This window comes from Neltuma alba, unplaced genomic scaffold (assembly GCF_004799145.2).
Source record: "Neltuma alba isolate B1F8T4 unplaced genomic scaffold, ASM479914v2 tig00003392_pilon, whole genome shotgun sequence".
Classification (NCBI taxonomy): Eukaryota; Viridiplantae; Streptophyta; class Magnoliopsida; order Fabales; family Fabaceae; genus Neltuma; species Neltuma alba.
The window spans coordinates 400,970-422,173 of NW_021633263.1; the positions used below are offsets into that span (position 1 = coordinate 400,970).

The 21,204-nt window shown below is 30.7% G+C and overlaps 2 protein-coding genes across 2 annotated transcripts; both read right to left on the bottom strand.

Moving 5' to 3' along the window:
* Positions 1–8,117: 8,117 nt before the first annotated feature.
* On the bottom strand, positions 8,118–8,762 carry LOC114741411 (uncharacterized). The gene has a single exon (XM_028929662.1). The coding sequence runs from the start codon at positions 8,760–8,762 to the stop codon at positions 8,118–8,120; it is 645 nt and encodes a 214-aa protein (XP_028785495.1).
* Positions 8,763–13,778: 5,016 nt separating this feature from the next.
* Positions 13,779–14,940, bottom strand: LOC114741412 (uncharacterized). The gene is made up of 2 exons (XM_028929664.1): positions 14,820–14,940; positions 13,779–14,104 (listed from the first exon to the last, which is right to left on the bottom strand). The coding sequence occupies exons 1-2, from the start codon at positions 14,938–14,940 to the stop codon at positions 13,779–13,781; spliced, it is 447 nt and encodes a 148-aa protein (XP_028785497.1).
* Positions 14,941–21,204: the final 6,264 nt, after the last annotated feature.

Genomic DNA, 21,204 nt, shown 5'->3' on the forward strand with positions numbered 1-21,204 from the left:
ACTATAATTTTAAAAGTGATTTTACGGTATACAAAGTAAATATCTAAAAAGAGTTTTGTTTCGACTTATGTGAAAGCATTTTTTTAAAAATGTTTTTTTTTAAGAATCCAACACCCCCTGGATATAAGAATTTAGGGGATTTGTCTTACTATGAAGGTTATTTGTACATAGTTCAAAAGGTTTATATACGGAGATAATGAATAATTTAGCCAATAAAATGATACTTTGTTCTTTGTTCAATTCATATTATTATTTCATTGGAAATGTTAAGACACAGTAGGTTTCATGCCTCCAAATTAAAATTGTTTATTTAGGGTTCTTAGGTCTTAATAATATAGAAAAGCATGAATTGTGTGGAAAAGTTGACATTCATTATTAATTAGTTTATTATTATTTCAACAAAAAGCCAAAATTCTCATTAAAAAAATTGTGAGAAATTTTGGGAGTATTTTGATTGGATTATGTGCAAATATACGATGAATCCGGGATTCCGAGATCGCGATTAGGTAAAGGAATCAATTAAACAACATTATCAAATAGCAATTAATTTATTCTGGAAGGCCAAAATAATAAAAATTAAAAAATTAAAAGGAATGGCCGTCCGCTCATAATTCTACCAATGGTCTCCTCAATTAAACCCAGGGGGGGAAAAAAAGAAAAGAAAAAAAATTGTGATGATGTCCGTTGAGAAATAAGAAAGAACAAGACAAAATACGAAAATTGAGATTTTTTTTTTTAAAAAAACGAATTTGACTATTTGAGTTTGATTTCTCTATCGTCAATTAGGAAAAGAGCATTACGTATTTACGTCCTTTCTTATTTTGAAAACAAATTATAAATTTTTTTTTTTACTAGATTTGGGCAATAAAATATTTGTTTGAGAATAATAGCAGAGATGTATTGTTAGTTTGTGATATTTCAAGCAACATAGGATCGGATTTATCTAGAGAAGTGAATTTTTAAAAATGCTAATGTTCATTGTTAAAAAATTAAAAACCAACAAAATGTTTATTATTTTTTATTTTTTGGTTGAGCCCAGGTATCTACTATGGCTAGCAATAACTAATCCCTTCCCACAGTAGATTTTTTAAGAGGGTTTTAGTACTGGTCACGGGATACTCTCCATACATACCATCGGGTATCAAACCCCTCACTAGATAGTTAAGACAAGTCTCATGGTTTATTATTTTTTTAACTTGTATGTAAGATTTATTATGTTTTTGTCATTTTTACTGGATGGTATTTGGCAATTTTTACTTCTTCGTGGGAATACAAGTCTTCTTCTTTTCCCCGATAGTCTCATTTTCGTTCCTTTTTAATATATTATTGCACTATCTTGCATAATTAAACTATGATAATTAACTAGATGCAAGATACGCGAGATATGTGAAACTTTGATGTTACTACCTCCGGTCCTTAATATAAGACCCTGTTTGACTTTTATTTTGGTCCTAAATATAAGACCCCAATCTACTTTGTCTATCATATTTATTCAATTTTTTCTGAGATAATCCTTTAATAATTATAGCTCTAGTTAATACACTTGATTAGCAAGGATATTTTAGGAAAGACAATACTTATTTAGGACAAATAACTAACTCAACTTACTTCTTAATCTCTTCAAATTAGTCACTCCGGTCCTTAATATAAGACCCTGTTTGACTTTTATTTGGTCCTAAATATAAGACCCCAATCTACTTTGTCTATCATATTTATTCAATTTTTTCTGAGATAATCCTTTTAATAATTATAGCTCTAGTTAATACACTTGATTAGCAAGGATATTTTAGGAAAGACAATACTTATTTAGGACAAATAACTAACTCAACTTACTTTCTTAATCTCTTCAAATTAGTCACTCCGGTCCTTAATATAAGACCCTGTTTGACTTTTATTTTGGTCCTGAATATAAGACCCCAATCTACTTTGTCTATCATATTTACTCAATTTTTTCTGAGATAATCCTTTTAATAATTATAGCTCTAGTTAATACACTTGATTAGCAAGGATATTTTAGGAAAGACAATACTTATTTAGGACAAATAACTAACTCAACTTACTTTCTTAATCTCTTCAAATTAGTCACTCCAGTCCTTAATATAAGACCCTGTTTGACTTTTATTTTGGTCCTGAATATAAGACCCCAATCTACTTTGTCTATCATATTTACTCAATTTTTTCTGAGATAATCCTTTTAATAATTATAGCTCTAGTTAATACACTTGATTAGCAAGGATATTTAGGAAAGACAATACTTATTTAGGACAAATAACTAACTCAACTTACTTTCTTAATCTCTTCAAATTAGTCACTCCAGTCCTTAATATAAGACCCTGTTTGACTTTTATTTTGGTTCTAAATATAAGACCCCAATCTACTTTGTCTATCATATTTACTCAATTTTTTCTGAGATAATCCTTTTAATAATTATAGCTCTAGTTAATACACTTGATTAGCAAGGATATTTTAGGAAAGACAATACTTATTTAGGACAAATAACTAACTCAACTTACTTTCTTAATCTCTTCAAATTAGTCAACTAGCTCTTATAATTAGGACAGGAGGTAATATTATTCTTAATGTAATCAGAATTTTTATGTAAAAATTAAGCAGTGGATTCGGAATCGTAAATGGTGTGGTTCATGAAGCAACAGGCAAGTGCGGCATCCATATCAATACGACATAAGGCAATATATATACATATATATAACAAATCAACATTTTGAATCTTTTATAATTATAAAAAATAATGCCCATGCATAAAAAAGAATCTTACATTTAAAAATAAAATTAGGTGGCATATTTTTAAGATGAAGCGTGAAAGATGAGTTGTATTCTAAATGATGAATAAATAATGTAAATAATATAATTGATGTGTAAATTATGTACTCCTCCGGTCCTTAATATAAGACCCAATTCTTGAGTTGATTTTGGTCCTAAATATAAGACCCATTTCTCATATTTATCAATTTTCTCTAAATTACCCCTATAGATACTCCTTCAACCATAATCAAATAGAAAAGGGAGATGAGGTATTAAAAAAGATGATTATGGTGTTTTAGGAAAAATGTGTCACTTTTCTTATAATTAACTAACTTACCTAACTTCCTTAATCTAATCAAATTAGTTAAATGGGTCTTATATTAAGGACCGGAGGAGTATTTTATATTTATATTAATCTGTATATATCGAATATGCAATGTATATGATTTGAAGGGTTAGATCTAATGATAGTAATTAAAATCAGTGAGAAGAGATCCAATATATCCTATATGTGGGGTTCAACATTTAGGTTTCCTTGTTATAAGCACATACGTATTTTTTTATATTGGAGATAGTCCCTTTTAAGATATAATCAGGTATTAAATATAAGCACATCGTTTAAGAGAAATAAACTTTAATTAGTTTGTCTTGTTATAACGGATTAGTTTTTTTTGTTAGACTCAACTATATTATTGTAAAATTAAGTACGGCGAGCAAAACATCTCTACACTTTGAGAGAAATTTGTAATCACACAAACTAAGCTTCTTAACATCAAAAGATGATAAAATTCAAAATTTAAAATTCAATATTCTCGAATATAGCTTTTTCCCCAAAAAAAGAAAAAAAAACAGAAGAAGAGGAAGAAGGCACACATATGAAGAATCAAAGAAATGATATTAATATATATATTGAGCTACATATAATAAGTACATGATTAATGGAAGGATAAAAATGAATGGAAATGAACAACTAGGGAAAGAAGGCAAAGGAGGAGTGTGCCAGAGAGACAAGTTGATCCGACAGTCCCACAAACCAAGCCCATAATCTGAATCAAATCAGAAATTAAGGTTTTATTTCTACGATGACTGTTCATAATGACATCATCATGTTGTTCTTCATTCTGATGACGATAATAATTCCAACCAATCTCGCATCTGCAACAACTCTCTAATCTCTCCTTCACCTTCACCATCTCCATCCTCTCCTTCAAAACATCCAGATTTTTATCCACAATATTATTATCCTTCCTCGTTGATCTCCCTGCGTTATATCCACCAATTCAACATCGTCATTCAAATGACTTTACAATATATGAATCATATTCTTCCATACAGAGATTTTAATTTAGGGAGAATCACTAATTGGTCACATTAAAGGAATGCAGTTATAAGTTTCAGTATTAAAAATGATAACTGCAGGCTCATATTGCTTATTTGTAATTAGGATTTTTGTTGGTGATTACATTCTTTGCTTTATTATTTTTTCCGCTACGAATAGGTATCTTTCTATTAGAAGTAATCTTATTGGAAGTACTGTCAGCCATTAAATGTGAACATATCTTTCAACAGGGCCTGTTTGACACAAACCTGTCTAATACATTCCTTGCTTTAATTTAACTAAAAGGTTAAAAAAACAAGCATGATGAGTGTTATTGTTTCTGGGATTCTCTCTAGGCGCAGAAGGATTGAAGTAGAGAGAGAAACAGAGAATTTTTTTGTAGCCCTCATTAGTGATCTATTCATCTCTTTCTCCGTCTGCCTGGAGTTAAACTAATAATATATAACATGTTGAACTTCTGTGTCTTAAAATGATTATCTCATCAAGTCCAACAGATGTGAATATATGCAAAGAAAAGAAAGTGAAAGAAAAACTGCAGAATATGCAGAATCAAAATTAAAGTCAGAAAATCTGCAGAAGAAGATAAAGAATATTTGTGTGTGTGTGTGTAGAGAGATGAGGGGGAGGGAGAGAGATGAACAGACCTTCGTCTTGGAAGGTATGAACTTTGATTAGTCTGAGGGTTTTGGGAGATTTGTTAGGAAGGAATAATGGAGAACGTCTTCCATTTGCAGAGAACAACGAAGGAAGAGAATAAGATGCCATGTAGCTCTAGCTGGATATAGCACTGTGTTTTCTGTTACCTGTTTGTGTTCTTATATAATGTCTGTATATGCACTCACACACATATATAGACATATATTAATGTCAAAAAACAAAAAAAAGACCACACACACACACTGTGTGTGTGTGGGACAAGGCTGTCTTCCACTAACTGTTGAAACATTCAAGAGTCAAAATGGGTTCTTTTAATATATGTGTGGTTTTTTAATTATTATTCGGTGGTATATGGTAACAAAAAGTGAATAATTTCTTATTTGGATTCCAAGCTCTTAGTTATTATAAAAATTACACCAAGTTTAATTTAAGTTGAAAAATAAACAAAACGCCTTTAGGTATATTATTCTTTTTTTAAAAAAATATAATCTAAAGAATAATATGTATATGACTATACGTTTAATAAATCCAACTAAAAATACAATCATTAATTAAAAAAAAGCCACGCACAATAATTACTTCTACTTACTACACTACTTGTTGAATATATATAAAATAATATTTTCTTAACCAAAAAAAATATTTTACTTATCTTGTTAGTTTTCTTTAATTAAACATCAATACCAAAACTGTAAATCAATTATGTTATTAATAATTTATTATTAATTATCTAAGCTAATAATTTTAATAACTAAAAATAAATTATTATTTTATTATATTTTTCAAAATAATATTTCAAGTCAATCCCAAATTTTATCCCGAAAAGTTTTTCACTTACATAGAGACGCCGAAATACCTTTTATGCCATTATCTTAGGAAGAAAAAAAAAAAGGGTAATGACAGTAAAGATAATCCTTCTAATTATTTTTTTAATATATATACACGTTTTAAAATTAAATAAAATCATTTTATTCGTGTGAATGGTCAAATTATTCAGGGTAGTTTATATACGATACATAATTTATCTAGAAAGTGAAAGACGAAGGTCACAAGCAATTATATTTATATATGCGCATTGGAAATAATTCAGAAAATGCCAATTGCTAAAATCTTATTATTTATCATCAGGGTCGGTGAAAACTAACGAGAGTCTGACCATTTCTCTTTTTTCTTCCCCTTCTTCTTTCATCTTCATAATATAAGATTTGTTTAATTTTATTTTGATCTTAAATACTATTTCCAACCCTATTATAAGAGCTAGTTGACTAATTGAAGAGATTAAGGAAAAAAGTTAAGTTAATTATTTGTAATAAATATATGTTGTCTTTCCTAAAATATCATTGCTAATTAAGTGTATTGGCTATAACTATGATTGTTAGGAGGATTATCTTGGAAAAAATGCACAAATATGAGAGACAAAGTGGATTGAGATTTTATATTTAGGACCAAAATAAAAATCAAACAAGATCTTATATTAAGGACCAGAGGGAGTATAAGAACCCAATTCATTTTGTCTCTCATATTTATACATTGTTTTCCAAGATAATTCTTCTAACAATGATAATTCTAATCAGCACACTTAATTAGCAAGGATATTTTGGAAAAGACAACACATATTTATTACAAATAACTAACTTAATTTCTTTCCTTAATCTCCTCAAATTAGTCACTAGCTCTTATGATTAGGACCGGAGGTCGTATTAAATAAACGAAACTACTTTTAATATAATATTACTTCTAGTCCTTAATATAGGGACTAGTTTAACTTTTAATTTAGTTTTAAATATAAGACTCCAATCTATCTTGTCTTTCATGTATATTTATTTTTCTTATCAAATAGTAATTCTAACTAATACACATAATTAGCAAAGCTATTATAGGAAAGATGATATCTATTTATTACAAATAACTACTTAATAAATTTTTTTAATCTACTCAAATTAATTAACTAAGTGTTGTTATATTAAGTATACTACTACCTCTGGTCTTAATTATAAGAGTTAGTTGACTAATTTGAGGGGATTAAAAAAGTAAGTTTAGTTATTTGTAATAAATAGGTATTATTTTTCTTAAAATATCCTTACTAATTAAGTGTGTTGGCTTAAACTATAATTATTAGAAGGATTATTTTGGAAAAAATTGTATAAATATGAGATATAAAGTGGATTAGGGTCTTATATTTAAGACCAAATAAAAATCAAATAATGTCTTATATTAAGAATCGGAAATAGTAATAAACTTATTAAGCGTGTCCTTTCAACCAATCCATTCACAAATAGATCATTCCAACGTCTGCTTCATGATGATTTATTTATTTTTTTAAAATGAAAGTTGTTGCTTCTCACACGTTGAGTATATATAAGTGACACTCTTAGAATAATAAACAAGATGAATGTACTCTTTTAAAAAATATCGATACACCTGTCTGATTCAACGGCAAATGCAAATTATTTATTGATACTACCTCCTGTTCTTAATATAAGACATTGTTTGACTTTTAGTTTAGTCTTAATTATAAGACTCCAATCTATTTTATTTCTCATATTTATACATTTTCTTCCAAGATAGTTCATCTAATAGTAATAGTTCTAGTCAATACACTAAACTAACAAGGATATTTTAGGAATGACAACACTTATTTATTACAAATAACTAACTTAACTTACTTTCTTAATTTTCTCAAATTAGTCAACTAGATCTTATAATTAGGACAAGAGGTAGTATAATTTAAGCCGTGTTTTGGCTCAGCCGAGGGTATGGGAGGAAAAGTATCTCAATGATACTTTGTTTGGCATAGATAGAGAAAGGAGGGAAGCTATTTAAAAATCAACTATTTTACCTGTATAAAATTTGAATACATTTTTTGTATTTTTAATTTTAGCAGCATATAAATATATATAAATTAATTTTATCAACTTAAAACATGGTTATTGATGTTTTTCTCTCAATTGAGTAAATATTACTCTATACTGAATTTTTATAAAAACTATAATAATTCTTCATGCTTATTTTGTCTCAATAATTTTTATCATTTCATATTCTTTTAACAAGATATTGAGTAGTTTCATATTTTCAGTTGAATTAACGAACATAGAATGAAAATAAAGCTGAATTGATTAAAGTTATTAAAATGCAAAGATTGAGAGAGAGAAAAGAGAGGGCCAAAGAGAAGATAAAAATAAAATTATATCATTTTATACTAGGGTTAATTATGTAATAAAATATTTTCTCTTTCATTTTCGTTTTAAAAAAAATTCACTTTTAAAAGGAAGACTAGAAAAGAGTTTAAAAAATATTTTTGTCAAATTAGGAGAGGGAATTAACTCTCTTTTTTTTCCGATGGCATTGAAGCACTAAACTAATGCACTATGATACTTGCATCAGCTTTTACAACATCAGAAAGAAAATCTGGAATGTAACTAAAGGTAACTATGCCTTGCGAGATACTGAGAGCTCTCTTGGCTAACAAATCAGCAGCACAGTTCTCCTCACGACGGCCCCATTCGATGCTTGCTTCCCATTCCTGACCGAGCCATCGTTGAATCTCAGATAATAACTCGCCCTCTGGATGATCATCGTTCCACCCCAAGGAAAGAAGTTCGACAATGTCCATGCAATCCGTCACAATAACCACCCTCTTCCATTGAGAGTCCCACGCCCTCTTTAAGCCCCACAAAACTGCCCACACCTCAGCATGTAAGCTACTCCCATGACCCACGTTACACATGAAACTATTCAGAACCTCCCCCTCATGGTTCTGTGCAATACCTCCACAAGCGGAGCTAGAACCATCTTTAATGCAAGCACCATCCACATTAACTTTAATACACCCTAAGAATGGCGGGTGCCAAACTTTGGAGTTTCTAACACCGTGCTCAGAAGTGTAAAGGCTTGGATTCGACCACCGTGCATTCGCTTGAACTTGAGCTATAAGTTTATCCGAACCAATAGCTCGTCCATTAAAAACTCCTTCATTACGGTTCAGCCATAGGCTCCGAGTCATTATACAAAACCAGACACGCCACTCAACTCCCAGACATTCCTCCAACTAATCGATATTCCAATCCACCCATTGACCCACATTATCAAAAGTGAAAAATCTAGCACTCATTTTTATGGGCACCGTCCTTCTCCAACATTCCCGTGCGATTTTATAGTCTCTAAGTACATGTAAAATACTCTCTGTGACTCCCACACACCAAACACAATTATCATTTTGCTGCATCCCCCTAGTAACCCGAGCATAGTTTGTCAGTAGCCGTCCCCGGACACACAACCATAGAAACATACGACATCGTTGGGGTACAGGAAGCTTCTAAAGCTTTCGCCAACTACCTCTACTACAAACAATATCCTGATAGCCCAACATATTGTATGCTGATTTAATTGAGAACATACCATCCTTTGTACCCTACCAACGCACAGAATCAACCGCTTCTCTTCTAACACGTGGATACGTTCTCTCAATATTATAAAGTACTGAGCCTGGGAGAAAGCGAGCAAATTTCACCCACAACCTAACACTGTCCTCATCCAAATACTCAGCAACCTTGTCATCAAGCATATAGAGGGGAACATTCCCGGGAGCATAATCAATTAATCGTCCATGGTGTGGGAGCCAGAAATCCTTCCAAAACTTTATTTGGGTACCATCACCAAGTTTCCATTCAATACCCTTCACAACCGAGTCCCAAATTAAACTTGGTTAATCCCCTTCCAAGACTGAGAACTTCCTTCCCTTCTCTCCACCTTCGGGATAATATCTGCACCGCACTTATATTTTTCTCTAACAAATTTGACCCACAATGCATGCGGATTCTTAATCATTCCCCAACCAAGCTTCATCATAAAAGCTTTGTTTTGGGAACAAGAATTTCGAAGTCCTAGACCACCCTCCTCCTTTTGCCTACAAATATCCTCCCAAGCTACCAAATGAACTCTCCTTGAAGACCTCGAGCTACCCCATAAGAAGTTTCGACACTTTTTATCAATTTCATCACATACCCCCAGGGGAAGAGGGACGGTCTGCATAGTGTATTCTGGGATTGTGGCAATGACTGACGAAACAAGAGTATGTCAACCCGCCATAGACAAAGTATTAGTTTTCCATGCTGCCAGATGACTCTCCATTTTATCTAAAACATATTGGTATGTTTGTTTAGATATTCTCTAGTGATGTAAAGGCACCCCTAAGTATTTGCCCAAGTCTGTCGTAGGGGTAAAACCAAGGAAGCTACTGATCTCAGTCCGTCGGTTATGATTCACATTTTGAGAGAAGAAAATTCTAAATTTGGCGTCATTGACCTTTTGTCTAGACGTGAGACAAAAATCATCTAAGCAAGCCTTTATCAATCCCGCTTGTTCCATATTAGCTTTTGCAAACAAGAGTAGATCATCAGTAAAAAATAAATGAGAAATCTGAGTTCCATTCTCTTTCAGTTGGAATGGAAGCCAATTGCCTTCCTCCACCTCATTTTGAATCAAATGAGCCAATTTCTCCATAACAAGAACAAATAAATAAGGCGAGATAGGATCACCTTGTCGGATACCCCAGGAAGGAGAAAAGCTATCACCTTTTGCGCCATTCCAGATAAGTTGCATTTGGGCTGAATTAAGACAATAAGATATAATCTCCACAAAGTTTGGTGGGACAGTTAACTCCTTCAAACAATCAAGAACAAAGTTCCAATGAACTCGATCATAAGCCTTTTCCAAATCAATCTTTAGAGCCATAAAGCCCTTCTTACACTTCATATTTCTCATGGAATGAATAATTTCTTGTGCCAAAATAATATTGTCTGAGATTTGTCTTCCCGGGATAAAACTACATTGATTAGGAGCTATCACAGAGGGTAGAATATGCTTGAGACGATTCGCTAAGATCTTTGTAATCGCCTTATACACCACGTTGCAAAGACTTATAGGACGGAAGTCTTTAAATGTTTGGGGCCGGTCAACTTTGGGAATAAGAGCAATGTTTGTACCATTCACCCGTGCAATATCCTTCGGGAAGTAACTCTCTTTACCGTGAGTTTGGTATGAGGGATTTGGAGAGGAGTGGAACCCTCCTCTAGTTTGGCTTCCTAGCCCCCCCCTAAAAAAAAGTCTCCTTCAAAATTAGAGGGATTTAATGGAAAGTGTGATAATAAGAGGGTAAAATGATGTTAGTGGAAATAACAAATTCAAACTTTAATTTCATGATACATAAAGAATTGTTATATTTATTAGGGAAAATATGGACACTAAATCATTTTTTTTAGACGGTCTTATGCTATGTTTCGATGGAGAGAAAATGAGAGAGGAAGGAAAACTAGGAAGAAAAATGAGAAGAGAAGTGGTTTTTCTTCTATTTTGATAGATAAAGAAAAGTGGGAAGAAAGAAAAGTTGAGGAGATAATAAAGTGGGTCTCACAGTCTATTTTTCTCCCTACTTTTCTCTCCATATATGGAGAGAAAATGAGAAGAAAACATTTTTCCTCTATACCCTTACATATGTTTTTTTAGAAAAATAATACCTATTTATTTTTTTATCTTTTCACTTTATTTATTATTATCAAGTCTTTCTTCTGTGTTTTCTTGATTAAAAAACAAAATAGCTAAAATTGTAATAATCCTTCTAAAATGAATTGAAAGAAAAAAGAAGTAGAGTTGTTTTGGTTTTTTTAGCATTACATTACACAAAATGTTATTTTTTTTTTTTTTTTTAAAATTATTTGATATTAAAATATAATAACATGATAATATATCTTTATCAGATAATTTGATTTTAAATTATATGATTATGTTAATTTAAATATGGTTTTTTATTATGATATTTAATTTGATTTTAATCAAGATATATTTTGCTATAATAGAAAGGGTACTTTAGTCATTCATATATTTACTCATTTTCTTTTCTTTATGTTTTCTCTTGTCTATCCAAACATGAGAGGTGATAATATTTTCTCTCCAATTTTCTCTTCTCTCAATCTTCTCTCCTCTCATTTTCTTTCCTCTTCACTTTTGTTGGGTTAATGATATGGAATATTAAAAAGTGACTTGTATAAGACCCTTGTTTGGTTGGATTATGTGCAAGGGATTACATGTAACTATTAGGTAGAAGAACGAAGAACGAAGATAGAAAAACTCTAAACTCTTATTAATGATAAACAAATGAGATATAACAAAACTATCAAGGAGGGCCAACAAACCCCACTTGGCAATTTAAGAGATGATCGTTGCCAACCTCTCAGTAAGTAAGAATTTTACTATCCCTCACAACAAATCACTCGCTAAGACTACTCTTATTTAACTAACAAGATAAACACAATTCAATATTCCAACACGCAGACTCAAGTTGATACTATTTAAACTAATTAAAATGTGAACTTGTAATACAAAACATAAACGTGGAATGAAGTGAATTGAATCAAATGACAACAAAAGGATAGGTTTCTTTAATTAAAAAAAAAAGGTAACACTGTACTCATCTTCTCCATCAACTTGGCTCCAAGGTCCTTGCCGTCCTCCTCCTCCTCCACCTTTCTGGTTGTTGTTTCTTGGCTTCTTCTTCTTGTTTTTTCTTTAAAAAGGCATTTTTTGTCTTTTTGATTGTTTGTCATTAACTAAATATCAAATTATTTCTAGTTGTCATTCCACAACTTCTATCATAACCAATTGAATGAGTTGTGTGTGTGTGTGTTTTTTTTTTTTTTTGGTTTTTTGTTTTGGGGGGGGGGGGAGATTATTGTAGAAGGCCCTTTTTCGAGCTCTGTCTCTCTTTTCCTTCTAAACCCTAGCCTTCACCCTCTGCTCTCCCTGCTTCTCTCCCCCCCCCCCCCCCAAAAAAAAAAAGGTGTTTGGTCTTCTTGTCCTCGTAACCCTTAGCCATCATGATAAAGTTGACATTGGGCTTGGTCTAATAAAGTCTTTATAAATTTTTTTAAGCAAAGAAGTCTTTATATATTAATGAAACCAAATAAATTATTTAATTCTAATAAATGTGAAATGATTCCCTAAAATATTGCCATATAACGTTAAATTATATATCAAATTATAAAGTATTACATAAATTATTAGTTTAAAGAAAAATGATAAATATGGAAAATAAAATATTATTGCACTATCTTGCATAATTAAACTATGATAATTAACTTAGTCGGAAGATACACAAGATATGTGAAACTTTGATAATATTATTCTTAATGTAATCACAATTTTTATGTAAAAATTAAGCAGTGGATTCGGAATCGTAAATGGCATGATTCATGAAGCAACAGGCAAGTGCGGCATCCATATCAATACGACATAAGGCAATACATATACATACATTTAACAAATGAACATTCTGAATCTTATAATAATAAAAAATTCACATACATAAAAAAGAATCTTACATTTAAAAATAAGATTACGTGGTATTTTTAAGATGAAGTGTGAAAGATGAGTTGTATTCTAAATGATGAATAAATAATGTAAATAATATAATTTGATGTAAATTATATATTTTATATTTATGTTAATCTGCATATATCGAATATACAATGTACATTTGAAGGGTTACATCTAATGATAGTAATTAAAATCAATTAGAAGAGATCTACTATATCCTATATGTGGGGGTTCAACATTTAGGTTTCCTTATTATAAGCACATAAGTATTTTTTTTTCATTGGCCATAGTCCTCTTTAAGATGTTATCAGGTACTAAATGTAAAGCATATTTTATAAGAGAATTCAAACCTTAATTAGTTCGTCTTATTATAAGGGATTAGTTCTTTTTGTCAGACTCAATTATGTTGATGTAAAATTAAGTTATTGCAATGAGCAAAACACCCCTACACTTTGAGAGAAATTTGTAATCGCACAAACTAAGATTCTTAGCATCAAAAGATGATAAAATTCAAAATTTAAAATTCAATATCCTTGAACGTAGCTTTTTCCAAAAAAAAGAATAAAAGAAACAAGAGGAAGAAGGCACACATATGAAGAATCAAAAAATTATATTTATATATCTTGAGCTATATATAATAAGCACATGATTAATGAAAGGATAAAATTGAATGGAAATGAACAACTAGGGAAAGAAGGCAAAGGAGGAGTGTGCCAGAGAGACAAGTTGATCCAACAGTTCCACAAACCAAACCCATAATCTGAATCAGATCGGAGATTAAGGTTTTATTTCTGCGATGACTGTTCATAATGACATCATCATGTTGTTCTTCATTCTGATGACGATAATAATTCCAACCAATCTCGCATCTGCAGCAACTCTCTAATCTCTCCTTCACCTTCACCATCTCCATCCTCTCCTTCAAAACATCCAGATTTTTATCCACAATATTATTATCCTTCCTCGTTGATCTCCCTGCGTTATATCCACCAATTCAACATCGTCATTCAAATGACTTTACAATATATGAATCATATTCTTATAGACAGATTTTAACTTAGGGAGAATCACTAATTGGTCACATTAAAGGAATGCAATTATAAGTTTCAGTATAAAAAATGATAACTGCAGGTTCACATTGCTTATTTGTAATTAGGATATTTGTTGGTGATTACATTCCTTGCTTTATTATTTTTTCTGCTACGAATGTATATCTTTCTGTTGGAAGTACTGTCGGTTATTAAATATACATATATATTTTTCAACAGGGCCTGCTAGACCCAACCCTGTCAGTTACATTCCTCGCTTTAATTTAACTAGAAAAGGTTAAAAAAAAAAAAGCATGATGAGTGTTATTGTTCTGGGATTCTCTCTAGGCGCAGAAGGATTCAAGCAGAGAGAGCAAGAGAGAGAATTTTTTGTAGCGCTCATTAGAGACCTATTCATCTCTTTCTCTGTCTGCCTGGAGTGAAACTAATAAAATATAACATGTTGAAATGCTGTGTCTTAAATGATTTATCTCATCAAGTCGAACATAGATGTGAATATATGCAGAGAAAAGAAAGCGAAAGAAAAACTGCAGAATATGCAGAATCAAAATTAAAGTCAGAAAATCTGCAGAAGAAGATAAAGAATATTTATGTGTGTGTGTGTGTAGAGAGATGAGGGGGAGGGAGAGAGATGAACAGACCTTCGTCTTGGAAGGTATGAACTTTGATTAGTCTGAGGGTTTTGGGAGATTTGTTAGGAAGGAATAATGGAGAACGTCTTCCATTTGCAGAGAACAACGAAGGAAGAGAATAAGATGCCATGTAGCTCTAGCTGGATATAGCACTGTGTTTTCTGTTACCTGTTTGTGTCCTTATATAATGTGTATAGATGCTAGATGCACACACACACATATATATGTAGACATATATTAATGGCAAAAAAAAAAAAAAGACATATATACACACTGTGTGTGTGTGGGACAAGGCTGTCTTCCACTAACTGTTGAAACATTCAAGAGTCAAAAATGGGTTCTTTTAAAATATGTGTGGTTTTTTAAATTATTATTTGGTGGTACTCCTTCGGTCTTTAATATAAGATCCATTTAACTAATTTGATTAGATTAAGGAAGTTGGGTAAGTTAGTTAATTATAAGAAAAATGACACATTTTTCCTAAAACACCATAATCATCTTTCTTAATACTCTTTCTCCCTCTTCTACTTGATTATAGTTGAGGGAGTATCCATGGGGTAATTTAGAGAAAGTTAATAAATATGAGAAATGGGTCTTATATTTAGGACCAAAACCAACTTAAGAATTGGGTCCTATATTAAGGACCCGAGGAGTATATATGGTAACAAAAAGTGAATCATTTTTTATTTGGATTCCAAGCTCTTAGTTATTATAAAAATTACATGAAGTTTAATTTAAGTTGAAAAACAAACAAAACGCCTTTGAGTCTATTGTTCTTTTTTTAAAATATAATCTAAAGAATATAATGTATATGACTGTACATTTAATAAATCCAACTAAAAATACTATCATTAATTCGAAAAAAATCCATGCATAATAATTACTTCTACTTACTACGCTAATCGTTGAACATGTATAAAATAATATTTTCTTAACCAAAATAAATAAATTATTATTTTATTATATTTTTCAAAATAATATTTCAAGTCAATCCCAAATTTTATCCCGAAAGGTTTTTCACTTACATAAAGACGCCGGAAATAGTTGGAATAATGGTCATATACGCCGCCCCTAATCGTCGGATGAAACTATGATTTTAATTTTTTATTGGATATATCTTTTATGCCGTTATCTTAGGAAGAAAAGAAAAGGGGTAATGACAGTAAAAGATAATCCTTCAAATTATTTTTTAATATATATACACGTTTTAAAATAAAATAAAAACATTTTATTCGTGTGAATGGTCAAATTATTCAGAGTAGTTTATATATGATACATAATTTATCTAGAAAGTGAAAGAGGAAGGTCACAAGCAATTATATTTATATATGCCCATTGGAAATAATTCAGAAAATGCCAATTGCTAAAATCTATTATTTATCATCAGGGTCGGTGAAAACTAACAAGAGTCTGACCATTTCTCTTTTTTTCTTCCCCCTTCTTCTTTCATGATATTAAATAAAGAAAACTATTTTTAATATAATATTACCTCCGACTCTTAATATAAAAGTTAGTTTCACTTTCAATTTGGTCTTAAATATAAGACCCCATTCTATTTTGTTTCTCATATTTATTCATTTTTTCTTAAGGTGCTCATTGTAGTAGTTGCACATGTTATATATGATTAGCAAGGGTATTTTAAAAAAAACGCATATTTATTATAAATAACAAATTTAACTAATTTTCTTAATATAATTAAATTAGTCAATTAGTTCTTATATTAAGAATTAGAGGTAATATTTAAAATTTGATATCATCAGATTAAATTTAAGTATTTTCAAGTCTCATTGAACATATTTGATTGGCGTGTCTTTAGATTAGCAATGGGGAGAATGGATTTTGGATAAAATTCATTTATAAGATAACTTTTCTTGAACTATGATATATAAAATTGATTCATAAGTTATAACAATTAATTATCATGGGTTTTTTTTATAGCTTAAAGCTAAACCAAAGTTTTAACTCAAAAAATTTATTTATTTTCCTAGTGAGAGGGATATTTCGATCATTTAACAAAACAAAGGTTTTGCCATTGATTATATATTCATCAATTCAAATATGCGTTTATTATGAACCCAAAACCAAACTATATATACAAGTCAAAATCAATTATAAACCCTAAAATTATAGCTATCTCATAGGCTTTTAAACACCCATATAAATGCCAAAATCAAATAAGAAACTAAAAGCATGCACTATTTTCGCTTATTTAAACACCCATATAGCGATCTTATGATGATCATAATAAGTTATTATTACGTTTTCAATCTCATAATCGATCTTGACATGTACTATTTTCGCTTCTATAATGTAGAAGAGTTTGTTTTTGTTCTAAATATAATATAATATCTTAATATATTTTATTCTTCAAATTGACAATTTTTTTATAATAATTGCACACAGTAATTAATGGGCTTTCCATCAAGAAATAATTACATTATATGTAACTAGAAAAGGGTATTCTTGAGAAGCAAATCAAACACAAATTTGTTACAGGTGGTTAATTTAATTAATTTTTTTAATATCTATAAATTAATTATTCAGTTCTTATATTAAGGATTGAAAGTAGTATTATTTGGAAATAGTTTCTTTCACCTCAACTTTGTAATTTAATTTTTTTCTTGCAGATAGATTATGGGGTGGCGCTGATAATTAGTTGTTAATTAGGTTGATTAACCAATCTGGCTGGGCAATTATCTCTATTAGTTTTAAAATAAGCAGTAGTTAACGTTAGCCTCGTACGACCCACTAAATTATTTAACGTTTTAAAGCTGTCAAACATAATTTAGCCAATTCAATATTTTCTTTTTCAACTACAGAAAGTGTCAAAGACTAGTTAATAATAATAAACTTATTAAGCCGGTCCTTTCAACTAATCCATCCACAAATAGATCATTCCAACGTCTGCTTCATTATGATTTTTTTTGGGTGAATTATGATTTATTTATTTTAATGAAAGTAATTGCTTGTCACACGTTGACTATAAATAAGTGATACTCTTATAATAATAAACAAAATAAATATTACTTTTTTTTTTAAATATTGATACACATGTCTGATTCAACATCAAATTCAAATTTTTTATTAATATTATTTAAGCTGTGTTTGGCTCGGCCAAGGAAAAGGAAGGAAAAGTATGTTAATGATATATTGTTTGGCATAGAAAGGGAAAGGAAGGGAGCTATTAAAAAATTAATTATTTTACCTTTATAAAAGTAATTTTTCAACTTGATATAAAAACGCTATATTATGTTCTTTCGCTGCAACCACTAGATTAATTAAAACATGGTTATTAATGTTTTTACCTAACTTAAGTTCTTATTACTCTATGTTGAATTTTTTAAAAACTATAATAATTGCTCATGCTTATTTTTCCCAATAATTTTTATCATTTCATATTTTTTTCAACACGATTTTGAGTAGTTTCATATTTTCAGTTGAATTGATGAACATAGAAGGTGAATAAAGTTATTAAAATGCCAAGATTGAGAGAGAAGAAAGAGAGGGCCAAAGAGAAGATAAAAATAAATTATATTATTTTACTAAGATTAATTATATAATAGTAAAATATTTTTTTCCCATCTTCCTCAAAAAAAAAAAAAAGAAACTCTACTTTTGAAGGGGAAACTAGGAAAGAAAAATGAGGGGACCCTCCCCTCTTTAAAAAGTGTTTCTATCAAATTAGGGGAGGGAAGCAACTCCCCTTCCTCCCTACAGTGTGTTTGGTATGAAAGATTTATAGATGAGTGGAGGAATTTTGGTCCTTTTTTCTGTTTGGTTTCTTAAAATATTTTTTTTTCATCCATCCCTTCCAAAATTGGAGGGATTTGAAGGGAAAGTGTGATAATGATAGGGTAAGAAATAACAAATTCAAACTTTAATTTCATGACACATAAAAGAATTGTTATATTTATTAGGGAAAATATGGACACTAATCATATTTTAGACGGTCTTATTGATATGGGATGTTAAAAGTGACTTGATCCTTGTTTGGTTGTATTATATGTAAGGGATCTTACATGTAACAATTAGGTACAAGAATGAAGAATGAAGATAGGAAAACTCTAAATTCTTATTAATGATAAACAAAAGAGATAACAAAACTATCAAGGAGGGCCAACAAACCCCACCTGGGGATTGTTGTCAACCTCTCAGTAAGTAAGAATTTTACTATCCCACACAACCAAATCACTTACTAACACTAACACTACTCTTATTTATAAAGCCTCTGAACGATTAACCCAACTATAATTTTGACTAACAAGATAAAAACTTAAACACAATTCAATATTCCAACACGCCGTCTCAAGTTGATACTATTTAAACTAATTAAAATGTGGACTTGTTATACAAAACATAAACGTGGAACGAAGTGAATTGAATCAAATGACAACAAAGGATAATTTTTTTTTTTTTAGTATTATTATTAACACTGTACTCATCTTCTTCATCAACTTGGCTTCAAGATCCTTGCCATCCTTCTCCTCCACCTTGCTGCTTGTTGTTCCTTGGCTGCTTCTTTTTGTTTTTCCTTTAAAAAGGCATTTTTTGTCTTTTTGATTGTTTGTCATTAACTAAATATCATATTATTTCTAGCTGTCATTCCACAACTTCTATCATAACTAATTGAATGATTTGGGGGGAAAAAGCTTAATTATTGTAGAAGGCCTTTTTGGAGCTCTCTGCCTCTCTTTTCCTTCTACACCCTAGTCTTCACCTTCTTCTGCACTTCTTGCTGCTCCACCCCCGATCGTGTTTTGTCTCTCTTCCTCAACCTTTAGCCGTCATTAGAAATTTGATATTCGGCTTGGTCTAACAAAGTCATTATAATTTTGTGTAATAAAGAAGTCTTTATAAATACGAAGTGTACTTCTAATTCTTAATATAAGAGCTATTTATTTAATTTAAGACTATTAATAAAGCTAAATAAATTATTTAATTCTAATAAATTATAAATGTGACATGATCCCACGAAATATTGCTATATAACATTAAATTATATATCAAATTATAAATTACGTAAGTTATTAGTTTGAAGAAAATTAATAAATATAAAAAAATATATTAAAGTCTTACATTTATGATCAAAACCAACTTCTTAATACCTGCTATATTTTAGAACCAGAAAGTAGTTGTTTACTTTCTATTGAAGTCTTTTGATTTAACTGAATTAGATATTCATTTAATTTGTCAATTTAAAACTAAAATATACTCCCTTCAGTCCTAAATATAAAACCTTTTTTGTAGTATAAATTATACTATAAAAATAGTCTTATATTTAGAATCGGAGGAGTAATCAACCTCTTCTTACAACCATATGTCTTCTCTTTACAAAATTCACATCCACATTTTAGTCTTTTAACTCTGTATAGAATATTTCATCATGAATCTAAAATACATTTCATTCGCGAAAATTTATATCACAATCATCTAAATTACTAACATGCCTCCATGAACTAGATTTATTTCATCATGTAGGGAATAGAATAATATGGAGAATAATTCTCTTGTATCTCATTGATCAGAATATACACACATATATACAAGTGAGAGGAGCTTCTGCATTAATGGCTCATTATGATAATATCATATCCTATCAAATCCTAATCATAATTACATAATATTTACATATCAAATCATATCATATCTCTACACTCCCCCTCAAGTTGGAGCATAAATGTTAAGCATGCCCAACTTGTCACACAGATAGTCAACACGAGTCCCATTTAGAGCTTTAGTTAGAAGGTCGCCTAATTGATCACTAGAACGCACATATCCAGTGGAGATGAAGTTCTCCTTAAGCTTGTCTCTGATAAAATGACAATCAATCTCAATATGTTTGGTACGTTCATGGAACACAGAATTGGAGGCTATATGTAGGGCAGCCTTATTGTCACACCACAACTTTGCTGGCAAAGTGGTTTTGAGGCCAACTTCCTTTAATAGCTGATATATCCAGATTATCTCACATACAGACTGTGCCATAGCTCGGTATTCTGCCTCTGCGCTCGATCTGGACACCACATTTTGTTTCTTGCTTTTCCAGGACACCAGATTCCCGCCCACAAAGACACAGTATCCTGTAGTAGACCGTCTCGTGGCCTTTGATCCACCATGATCCGCATCACAGAAGCACTCAATGTCTGTATGGCCATGATTTTTGTATAATATCCCACGACCTGGACATCCCTTCAAATAATGTAACACGTGCTCCAAGGCTTCCCACTGTCTGACAGTCGGGGATGCCATGAACTGGCTTAGTACACTGACTGGATAAGTAATATCCGGACGAGTTACAGTGAGATAGTTTAACTTGCCAATCATTCTCCTGTACCTCTCAGGATTCTCAAATGGTTTGCTCTTCTGAGCCTCAAGCATCTGTTTCTCATCATCA